At 41.3% G+C, this 12,212-nt stretch overlaps 1 protein-coding gene across 4 annotated transcripts in view; it reads left to right on the top strand.

Moving 5' to 3' along the window:
* Positions 1-12,212, top strand: part of MYO1B (myosin IB) — a 184,917-nt gene that overhangs the window by 102,558 nt on the left and 70,147 nt on the right. For all 4 annotated transcript variants that reach the window (XM_082630510.1, XM_082630511.1, XM_082630509.1 and 1 more), the window contains exons 5-7: positions 1,886-1,990; positions 5,946-5,992; positions 11,267-11,330. In XM_082630510.1, the coding sequence (XP_082486636.1) occupies positions 1,886-1,990; positions 5,946-5,992; positions 11,267-11,330 (216 nt within the window). The remainder of the gene's footprint in view (positions 1-1,885; positions 1,991-5,945; positions 5,993-11,266; positions 11,331-12,212) is intronic.

Raw genomic sequence — 12,212 nt, 5'->3', positions numbered from 1 at the left:
CTACTGACATTTAATAGTTGAGTATTTCCCAGATCCTGATTATGGAACATTAGAACTAGGACAGTTGAATGAGAAACAGATTCTATGGCAAATAAGCTTGGGAGATGGTGCATTCTCCATCTTTTTCCAGAGTTCCACAATGCACATGCTCCTTTAAGAAGCCATTTAAGGGGCTTCCCTGGCGGTGCAGTGGTTGAGAGTCCGCCTGCCGATGCAGGGGACACGGGTTCGTGCCCCAGTCCGGGAAGATCCCACATGCCGTGGAGCGGCTGGGCCCGTGAGCCATGGCCGCTGAGCCTGCGCGTCTGGAGCCTGTGCTCCGCAGCGGGAGAGGCCACAACAGTGAGAGGCTCGCGTACCGCAAAAAAAAAAAAAAAAAAGAAGCCATTTAAAAAGGAAACCTATTTCACTTCATCTAACTTACTGTGGCCCCAAATTCATTTGAATTTAGACTTCATTTCCCCTGAATATCTATCATTCCTTGGAACTCAGTATTAAAAGGTTCTGGGAAACATGCTGAGAGGAGACATGTACTAATAGGGGAAGGATAAAACCAAATTTGGCCCACCTTACCGGTGTGAGCTAAGAATTCTTCATATGCCTCTCGTGGCCTGCTTCTTTTAGCAGGGAACTTGTTCTACGATTGAAGCCTATGAAAACAACTAGAAGATGCCCTGGAAGGTCTGTATTTCTTGTATTCAAATCCTTAAGATTAGTTGCTTAGTTTTTTAATCAGTTTGAAGAGTAATTAATTTAATCTGATTGTAAGCAAACCAATTTGATTTAGAAACTATTTTTGAGGAAGGGCAGTTCGTTTAAATTAAAAAAATACATTTGATAAAGATGCCCAGGTTGTCAAGTTAATTTTGACTTGAATCACCTATGTATAATATAGTAATTGTATATAAATGATTGCTTTTTTTTTAATTTTATTTTTTATTGAAGTATGCTTAATTTACAATGTTATGTTAGTTTCAGGTGTACAGCAAAGTGATTCAATTAAATATATATATATACATACACACATACATATATCTATTCTTTTTCAGATTCTTTCCCATACAGGTTATTACAGAATACTGAGTAGAGTTCCCTGTGCTATACAGTAGGCCCTTGCTGTTTATTTTATATATAGGAGTGTGTATCTGTTGCTCCCAAATTCCTAACTTATCCCTCCTCTCCTTTCCCCTTTGGTAACCATAGTTTGTTTTCTATGTGTGTGAGTCTGTTTCTGTTTTGTAAATAAGTTCATTTGTGTCATTTTTTAAGATTCCACATATAAGTGATATCATATGATATTTGTCTTTGTCTGACTTACTTCACTTAGTATGATAATCTCTAGGTCCATCCCTGTTGCTGCAGGTGGCATTATTTCATTCTTTTATAGCTGAGTAGTATTCTGTTATTTGTATATACCACATCTTCTTTGTGCATTCTTCTGTCGATGGACACTTACGTTACTTCCATGTCTTGGCTATTGTAAATAGTACTGCAGTGAACATGTATCTTTGCGAATTATGGTCTTCTCCGGATATATGCCCAGGAGTGGGATTGCTGGATTGTATAGTAGCTCTATTTTTAGTTTTCTAAGAAACAATTGCTTTAAGAAGATAGTCCTCCTCAGATTTTGTTGGCTGTGTTTACTCAGCCAATTTTTTAGCAACCCAGTGATAACCTTTAAGCACAATTCCTATTATATCTGAATCAATGACATGTCTGAATAGAAAACATGAATATTTTTAAAGGTTTCCAAAACATTCTTTGCTCCCAGGAGTGAAGTCATTTGAAAACACTGTTAGTGGGCCTTCTCTCCCAAATCTTTTCCCCTGAAAGTTGAAAAAAAATTTCTGCTTAATTTATTAATATGGCTTGTTTTCATCCACAGAGGCCAGCAAGCTTGTTATGTCCTACGTAGCAGCTGTTTGTGGAAAAGGAGCAGAAGTTAATCAAGTCAAAGAACAGCTTTTACAGTCCAACCCAGTCCTGGAAGGTAGGATTTTCTGTGTACATTGGGTCAGTATGACTGGAACGGTAAATCCAGTTTTCAGGGCACTTCTGGCACCTGGTGTGCTGGGAGGTGGGCTGGGAGGGGGAGAGTCAGATCCAGACCTGCTGAGCCAAAGGTAGCAGCATCCTAGGAACCCCTGGCTTCACGCACTTGAAGGAGGGAACACTTTACTCGTGTAAAAGGAGCTCTCCCACTTGCTATCATTTTTCTCCCTTTTAACTTTTATTTGAATTACTTACATTTTGCTTAATAATAATCAACTGATATTTGCATTTGACTTGACAGCTGGGAGAAACTTGGTGGAAAAGAGCAATGTGAGGGCAGGTGCTATTTTATCATTCAGGATAACACCCATGGCTGGTGATTTCTGTTGTCAGGGAAACCAAGGCTATGCCAGAGAAATATTTAAGGACCAGTTTTCTCAGGGTTACAAAAAGCCTAAACCTGACTTTAGAGCTCAAATTCTGTGGCTGGCCATCTGTGTCTGTTAGTCAGCTTGGGCTGCCATAACCAAGTACCACAGATTGGGTGACTTAAACAACAGAAATCTATTTGCTCACACTTCTGGAGGCTCAGAAGTCTAAGATCAGCTGCTGGCAAGGTAGGTTTTCTTCTGAAGCCTGGGCTTGTAGGCAGCTGTCATCTTGCCATGTGCTCACATGACCTCTTCTTTGTGTGTGTATATGGGAGGGGGAGGGGGGATGATGGGCAGGTGGGTGCTGGCTCCTGGCCTCATCTAATTACCTCCCAGAGGCCCCATCTCCAAATACCATTACATTGGGGGGTTAGAGCTTAAAGATATGAATTGGGGGGTGGGGTCGGGTAGGGACACAAACATTTAGTTCATAATACCATCCGAAAACAAAGCCAGAGATAAGTCCCCTTCTGCCATGGAGGTTGGCAGAAACCATCAGTATAAACCATCCTTATGTTGGAAATAGTAACTCAAAGCCTCTTCCTATTGCTGGAAAGCCCTTTGCCTTGCTTTATATTGTAAGCATTGCCAGTGTTGTCATTTAACACAGTTGTTGGGGTAGAGTAGGTTTCTCAACCTTGGTGCTGTTGACATTTTGGACTGGATAAGTCTTTGCTGTGGGATGCTGTCCTGTGAAGTGTAGGATGTTTAGCAGTATCCCTGGCCTCTAACCACTGGGTGCCAATAGCACCCCTGCCTCTAGTTGTTACCATTGAAAATGTCTCCAGACAATGCCAGATGTCCCCTGTGGGGATCAAGACCACCTGGATCAGAATCTCTGGTCTAGAAGAGTAGTTTGGTTCAGCCCTTTGTTCGAAGTCATGGAAGGTCAAGATTTAACATGGATTAAAGCAGAACTGCTCTGTGGGGGAAGACCCCCTCTCCCTGCCCCAGTATGGAGGACAGAACCCTGCCCATTGTCTTTGTTACTCAGGCCTAGTGCATCCTTCCACTTTATTACAAGGAGGCACCATGCATCTTTATCCTCCAGACAGTGAAATAAAACTCATTAGAATACTTTGCTTGTGAGAAGCAAAGGCCAGAACACCTGTTACATTGTTATTGATCTTTCTTCCCCTTCAGGACCTTAACAAATAAACTATTGTAGAAAGTGTTTTATCTTTATCTTATTATTCCAGTCTTTTACTTTTTGCTTACTGTCTTTTGCTTTTAGTTAGGATGCTATACATGTGTTATATTTCTATAGATGCTTATTTTAAGAATGCTGTGATCTAAAGGAGAAACACTGTGGAATGCTATAGCTTGCATCTGTGATTAGAATCTGGCCCTTTATTCAATGGTATTTGAAACTAGGCCCCAGTGCAGGAACTGGAAGAAATGTCTACTGTGGGCACGTATTATCTTTTGTGGGAATGCTTTACTTTTTAACTGGAGCTGCTACTGTAAATGAACATTTAGAACAATGAACTTAAAAAAAACAATTGAGGAATGTGTCTCAAGTGTTCTATAATGGAACACTTGTTTTTGATTCTGTGGCTCACAGTAAAAGACTTTAGTGTTTAGAGCTGTGTTTAGTAATGTGCAACTCAGATTTGTTTGATGAAAAGATGGTTTATGGCTTGCAAATGGCACCCTGAATAAAGTTTTTCTGAAGCAATTCCTTCACTTGCCCTTGACCTTCAAGCCACAACAAACTCTCCTTTATGTGTCAGCGTCTCGTGCTGGACTTTGGGGCTGTGCAAATTAGTTAATTTGGCATCCCTGCGTGTTGACACCCACCACAAAGATCTAGCCTATGAAAACACGAAAAATGTCATGGTCTTCATGATGACTAGGTCAACACTCACCATTATCAAGGTTGCATTTATTAAAATCCTTTAGCTGGTGGTGGACGTAGGATAAGGATGTGAACCTCTTCAGCATCCTTTTTTGAGTGTTTCCCATGTGCAGGTTTCCTTACTTAATGTAACATCTCAGCTTATTTTCTATTGAAGAGAGAATTTGGTGTCAGGGACCTACGAAACCATACCCATTCCAATCTCTGAATCAAAGAACTTGCCCTGTGTTGACTTTAAATTTTGTCTTAACTAGCAGTAGCCAACTATTTTCTTTTTTTTTTTTTTTACAATCAAAAACATAAAAATACTAGCTAACGTGAAATATAACACAGCATGTTTGACTACTGAATATCCACAGTGAGCGTTACACATCTTGATCAGGTGATTGCTTTCAAAACTTGGACCAGCTTTTAGCCATTGTTAATCATGTGAGCTCTTGTTCCGCTTATCTTAATTTAATGAAGTTGTGGAGGCTTCCAGGGATTTGATGCCCGACCTCTTAATTTAAAGATTCATTTCTGTTTGCCGCATCATCGTGCGTCATTCTGCAGTCCTTGCTGGCTGCCGTGTGGCCCACGGATCCCAGTAACAGCCTCGGGATGGGGTGGGAGGGTATTGGTAGAGAAGCAGAATTTCATGCCCATCCCTTGACTCATTGAACCAAAGTGTGCACTTGAACAAGATCCTCAGGTGATTGGTTTACACGTTAAAGTTTGAGGTGCACTGCTAGGCTTCAGAGCATCAAACAGGGATCCCCTCTTCTTATACGACTTACATTTATTCCACTTACATCCTCTACTACCAAGGCCCAGATTAATTTGCTCCTATCTTGGGCACAAGCTTGATGAAGCAGTCATTTTACCTCATGACACTGAAATACCTTTGCCCAACAGGAGCCTTCTGTGCCTGGGGCAGTGTCATCCTGTGGTTCTTATGTGCTCTCATTTGAAAGGGCGTCCTGTGGGAGATTCTGGCTCCTCGAAGCAGCTACGATTGGGACAAACTTGGATTTTTGCATTGTGGGCTGATTTTTTTTTTTTTCTGGAAAGTTTCACTTAGGTCTGATGGACATAAACTAATGAAACTATGTGGTATTTTTAGCCTATTGGAAATGATGTTAGTTTCCAAGTCTTTTACTCTTTCTGTATTTCAGTTATATATTTAATCACGTTTAAATACCTTTTATTTTGAAGTTAATTAAACAATTTAAAGTTTCTCATGCCTTTTTCCACCTGAAAACCTCATCAATTGAGTTTCATAAAACCTTTGTTAATGTTAAGTAGTCATCTCCAAAATAACCTTATTCATTGTTAATAATGGGAGAAGAGCCCAGAAGCCCTGCTTGCTCGCCATTCAGCTGACTACTATCAAAACACTTAAACTGTGTTGAATTAGACAGGATTAAGTTTACAGTAGTACTTGAAAAAAATTCTGTGAATCGTAGGAATGACTCTTTCTATGAACTTATAAAAAGACACGGAAGCTTTAGCAGCTTATTAAGACTCGTGTTAAGTAGTTTCTATGGAAATTTTCTGGACAGAAATGTCATTGCTACAAGTTGCATTTCTAGGATTTATGGATGTCAGATATTACATTTGTTTTATTTTTTGGCTTGAAATTATTTTTCTGTCACTTGACCACACATCTGTTTCTCTCCTACCAGCATTTGGAAATGCCAAGACTGTAAGGAATGACAACTCCTCTAGATTTGTAAGTATTTATATAAGCATAAGTGTTAACACTAATATTTAGCTCATGTGTGTTTAAACAACCAGTAGATGTTTAATATTTCTTAATACACACATTTAAAAAATAAGAAACCATATTGTGACATAGGCTAAAAGTTCTATAAGGACTATTTTTCTGCTTTCTGGAATTTTCCTTTTTAATTCTTCTTGGAGTGACAAGCTATCTTTTTTTCATGTTTTCTTGTCATCTATCAGAAAATTCCATGAGCAATTTCAATGAGGCTGTTTAGAGTAACTCTTTACTCATGTGAGTTTTGATATTTAGAAATCATAATTAAGACTCAGAAATTCCATAGAAATAAGGGTAAACTAGGTGTCAAGCTTGTATACTCTACAGCTCTTGTCCATTCTTCAGTGGGACCAGAAAGGATGGAGGTGTATTCTAAAACTTTATAGACGTGAAGTCTGTAAGTTTGGCAGCTAATGAGGGGTGTGGGAGGACTGACTAGTAAAAGCTGAAGCTAATTGATGTTTTGAGTCTGGCTGAGTTGGAAAATGCTGATTCCCATAGTAGAAATCTTTCCAGCCTCATCTCCCACCTCTGCAGTGTGCACTCTGGCACATTAGCCCCTGGGTCTCCCCGGCTGTGCTGCCTTCTTTCCTGCCTCTGGTCTTTACAGGGACACACACTGCCTGGAGGCAGCTGGGGGAAATATGGCGAGTGTGATGGTGGCATTTTGAAATCGATGGCTTTTTTTCTATAGTTGAGCCCGTTTTATAAATTTCATAATAAAAGATCATTTACTTTATAAGCTGTCTTCTCATATACATTACTTGGGACCATTATTGATGATCGTCTGTGCCTCGCTGCCACACACCCTTCCTGCATCCCCACACTTCCACTCCCCAGCTTCTTTTAGCCCCCTTTTTGCTTTTTTCTCATTGGCATTATCCTGTGCTTAAAGCATGCAAATGACCTCAGGTGGAGATAGTTTTGATACATTGGAAAGTGGAAGGCTAAGTTTCCTAATTCCAAGGCAGTGAATTTTTCCCATTGGATTAGCCCCTTAAGTTGTTAAAACTGATGTGAGCCATGCCTTTTCCTGTTGTGGTAACATGACTAATCTCATTACAGAAATAGAATTAGACGTAAAGTGTGGGCAGATAGAAGTAATTCCAATAGATCAAGCTTCTTTATAGCATAGAGATTTTATTTTTGCTATCCGCAAATCTCATATACACACACTTTAAAAAAAATACTTGCAAATATATTTAGTCTGTAGGCCATAAAAATACAGAAAACCTTATTGCTTAAAGAGTCATCAGTACTTAGAGACATTGGAAAATCTAGCGAAAGGCTTGGCAGGTGATTTGGCTTGTTAGTAACTTCAGAGAAATCCTATCATAACACGGGTATTAGGATATGAGATTAATACTTGATTATAGGCTAAATCATTTCATGCCCAGTTTTTAGTAATTTCTCTGCTTTGTGGGTGTGACTTTGACCAGTAGTATATTCAAGTCTATGTTATAATATTATAGTAGGGCTCTACTATATTTAAAATTACTATATATATATAACAGAGGTTTATGACTCCAGGGAAATTACATTTCCTTCAACTGTGTTTGACGGGTTAACTCCGAATAAATTTTTTGATCTCTTTGCTGAGAAATCTGGGAGACCTTACACCTCATTGTAGCTGACAGTGTGGACCACTGTTGCCATGGAGGTGCCTCATGGTGACCCTCACCCCAGCACTTTAACTTGGCATATTGAGCTTCTGGTAAGAGAGACTCATTGCTTTGGGGAAAAAAGAAAAAACAGTTTAAGGCTTCGAAAATCACTGTTCTCGACTAAGGACTTTCGGGGGGGATTTTGTTGAGCGTCTGTGGTGTGCCGGGAGCTGAGTGGGCACTGCAGGGTGTGGGAGAGAGTGCTCCGGGGTCCGGAAAATCCCATCACCACTCCTCTCATCAGTAAGAATAGAAACACAGTCACAATTCATTCATTTGTTTGAAACCTCCAGGTTTTCTTTTAAACATAGTTAAACTTAGGTCTCCCTGCATATCCTCTTGCAGCCTGCAGTCTTTTCCCCACCAGTAGCCGGAGTAATCTTTACAAGCTGCCATCCCCTGCCGGCTGACAGCCTCTGCGGTCCCCTTACACCTAGAATATAGCCCAGGCTCCCCCGAGCCTCCCCACGCAAGGTGGGCCGGCCCAGCCTTGCCCGGCTCCCTGGGCCTCAGTCACACAGGCCTTTGTGACCGGCTTCCTGGACTTGGGCCTTTGCTGTTGCCAGTCCTTCTACACCATGCATTCTGTCCCCAGATCTTTGTATGGCTGGCGTCTTGTATCATTTAGGTCTTATCTCAGATGTCACTTCCATGATGCCGTCTGTAGACTCTGTGACTTCATCCCATTTTCATTTTTTTAGGCATTTAGCAGTCTCTGGAGTTACTGTGCACCTCTGCCTCTTGTTCACTGATGTGGCCCCAGGAGCTGCAGCAGGGCCGGTGCCATAGTGGACACTCAGAAAACATTGATTTACTAATGAATGAATACCTTTTTTTTTTTTTTTTTTTGCGGTACGCGGGCCTCTCACTGTTGTGGCCTCTCCTGTTGTGGAGCACAGGCTCCCGATGCGCAGGCTCAGCGGCCATGGCTCATGGGCCCAGCCGCTCTGCGGCATGAGGGATCTTCCCGGACCGGGGCACGAACCCGTGTCCCCTGCATCGGCAGGCGGACTCCCGACCACTGCACCACCAGGGAAGCCCTGAATACCTATTTTTAAGAAGCTTATAAACTAGTCAGGAAAAATGGACATGGCTGAAAATAATTATAACACAACACATAAACTAGTAAGTTCCCCATGAAAAGTATAGATGAAGTGTTATGGAAGCTCAGAATAGAGAAGCTGGAGGAGTCCAGGGCAGGGGACAGTCCTGAGTGGGTCCACAAGATTTAAAGAAGCCAAAATGGGGTGGCAAGCAGCAGGGGCTGGCAGTACAGCCTGAGAAACTGAGGAGAGAAACCAGTGTGGACCTTCATTTGCCAGAGTTAATGGCCAGACCAGGGAGTCTGTGAATGGAGCCATGGGCCAGAGGGCTGGGAAGGTGGGTCCGGGCCCCACCTAGAGGGCCTGGAGTAGCAGGGTCAGGGTCTCAGGCTTTATTTTGTAGGTGGTGGGAAGCCGCTGGTTATTTGTGAGTAGTCTAGTGACAGGACCAGAACCAAGCCTTTGGGGAGTCATCAGTGTGGGCATCAGCTGAGTTCTCCGTGTTGTGCAGGAGTTTAGCCCTGGTCAGCTTCCTTTTCCTTTCTCCACAGTGTTTACTCTACTCTCTTCAAACCTTCTATCCTTTACTCTCAGCTGATGCTATTATGCCTGCTTCACAGAAATCATCCTCTTCCAAGCTCTCAAACCACATTAGCCCCGCTCCTTGGCACCTCCCCTGTCTCCATAGCAGTATACATGCTCCTTCCTCACACTTTTCTCTCTGCACCTATACTCTAGATCTGTCGCCTCCTTTGCCCAGGGATCACCTGCCATCACAGTCATCCCCTCACATATGGTCATCCTCTGACTCTCTTGTGAAGTTCCTCTTTCTCCCTCCTTCATGGCTGCTTTGCCTCCAGGGTCCCCTCGCATCCTAGAGAGTGCCGCTCTCCACTCAGTTGCCTGGGCCACATTCCTGGACTTTTAAATTCTTGAACACCCTCCTCCTTTCTAACCTTCTCCATCCAACCATGACCAGTCATCGTGACCCTCTGGGTAGCTCTCAACTCTGTTTACTTTCCTCTTTGGCTACTCTGGCGTAAAGCCCACCAGTGTTTCTCCCCTAGTTGCTGCCACCTCTGTCAGCTACATCTGATAGATCCTTTCCAGTCCATTCCACACTATCCAGAGTGATCTTGTAAAGAGGCAAGTCTGATCATGGTGTCCCCGTTGAGGAATGTTTAAGGACACAACTTGGCTGTCAGGAGAAAATGTCGGTGTCATGATGTGCTCTGACTTCCCCCACCATCCTCACAGATGCCAGTGCTTATGCCTGCTCCTTCCTGATCCCTTGCCTCCTTGCCTGCCTGACTTCTCCTGCTACTTCGCCTTTAAGCTCGGGCAGATCTCCTCCTCCCCCTCTGTCCCCTGTTCTTTGTGCACAGCGCCATGATCCCACTGTAGGATGTATCCCTGTACGTGGTTATGTCCCATTTATGTTTCAGTTCCCCCCCAGACTGTAAATTCCTTGAGGGCAGCAGTGATGCCTTGCTTTCCCTTGTGCCTATGTTAATGTCCAGGAAATGCTTGATAAACATTTGCTTAATGAGCAAGTGAAGACTTCCAAAGGCCAGATGACCCATGACAGTGAAGAAGGAGGAGGCAGGGGAGCATGCACGAGCTAATAAAAAAATCGCAAATTACATTGTTGATTGTGTGCCATGTGATCATGTTTCTCCTCCCTTACCAGTATTTTGAAAATAGAATTAAAGTAATTCTCTGGGAGAATTATTTACAAACCATCGATCTGACTAAGGTAGAACATGAAACAAAACCAAAGACTACTTATTAGATCAACACACCCTTTTGCAAACAAAAAACAGCTCTCAGGGTTGTTCTGATATACTTGTTACTCTTTAACCAGACAATCCAGACCCATTCTCTAAAAATCACAGTGTGAGACTCCATGTGTGTTTCTGTGTGTTTAAGTTACCATCTATAAGGTATAATATGAACATGGGTTATATATTTCTGTATAATCTAGATTAAAAGCCAAAGAAAGTAATAATGATCAGCCTTTGATTCTGAGTTGGTCACACCACATAATCATGCATTTGATTTGAGTAAAAAACAAAAACAGAACTTGAAGTCTTCCATTTTATCCACTGTCCAGTATGTTTGGAATGTCTAGCCATGGCTTAAGACATACTTTGCCTATAAAAATGAAATAATTTATATTGCCAGCTAGTGCATATTCAAGGAATACTAATTTTCCCGGTTTTTATTCTTGAATTGAATACACATATCCTTGAGAAGTTTGAAACATATCCAGAAGTCTTATTATGGCTGAGAAGATCTATTCTTAAATTAGCAATGAGATATGCTCACTTTGAGCTAATGGGGTATTTAGTATGAATTATTTTTGGAGGCACATTGTTTTGCATCATGGTTACATAAACTGTGTCTTTCTTAATTACATTTAAACAAATGCATAAAGGGCTTATTATGCTATGCTTTAAGATACACTGACTGAATATTTTGAGGTGAACTTGAAAACTCATGAAGTCTTTCTTTGGCAGGGCAAATATATGGATATTGAATTCGATTTTAAAGGCGATCCACTGGGAGGAGTGATAAGTAACTGTGAGTATTTTAAAGAAGTTCAGAATAGTAAAACATATATTTATAACAGAATATTTTAGATACTTGGGTCTTTAAGAGATAGGTTTAAGAATACATTTCCTTTTCTTATACTTAAATTTTTAGCCTATGCATTTCAGATTGTTTTATAATATTTAATTTCTAAATCTTTTTAAAAGATCACTTAAAGTCTTTGCCTTTGAAAAACTTTTTAGAAGTCTGCTAAAGAAATAAATATTAGCCCAACTGTATTTTATATCCTATAGGTCTTCAAGCCAATCCAGTAATAAAAAAGATTCTCCAACCGTTATTTTCTTTAACAAAATTACTCTATGGTTAAAAACAAAATATAAATAATAATTGATTTTAATTTAATGACTTTTGGGGTAACAGTTACCCGATAAAATGAAAAACCTGTACTTCAAATTTTACTGTGAGAATTTTGTCTTCAGTGTGTTTAAAAAATTGAAATGTGGTACACCTGTTAGGTAGAGACAGATTTATTAGCTTTCTTTAGTCATGATTTGTGATTGTAGAAGTGAAATGTTCTCTGGCAAAGGTGAAAAAATGAACAAAATCAGGTGAGGTCTACTTAACAGCTCCAGGTCCAGAGTTTTCTCAAGTGGGCACAGTGGTCAGTATCTGTTGTAGACAAGGCCCCTTCCTCCGTGCTTTGGAGCTTCAGTGAGTGTGGCACCGCCCTGATGTCTCTGCTCCTGTTGATTCTGTAGCTGCAGTTTGGCAAGGATACGATGACCACTCAGAGTTAGTGCACCTCCCGGGGAAGCTGCAGCCTGGTTATCCGCTTGTTTTTTTGAGGGCCACACTGCTGACCCCCCCAACCCTGCTTCCCCTGGCCTTTTCACCACCCTAAGATGCTGTTCG

The sequence above is a fragment of the Mesoplodon mirus genome (genome assembly GCF_964341445.2).
Source record: "Mesoplodon mirus genome assembly, chromosome: 8".
In the NCBI taxonomy this organism is placed as follows: Eukaryota; Metazoa; Chordata; class Mammalia; order Artiodactyla; family Ziphiidae; genus Mesoplodon; species Mesoplodon mirus.
The sequence above is the reverse complement of the archived record's forward strand: the minus strand, read 5'-3'. Positions and strand labels throughout refer to the sequence as shown.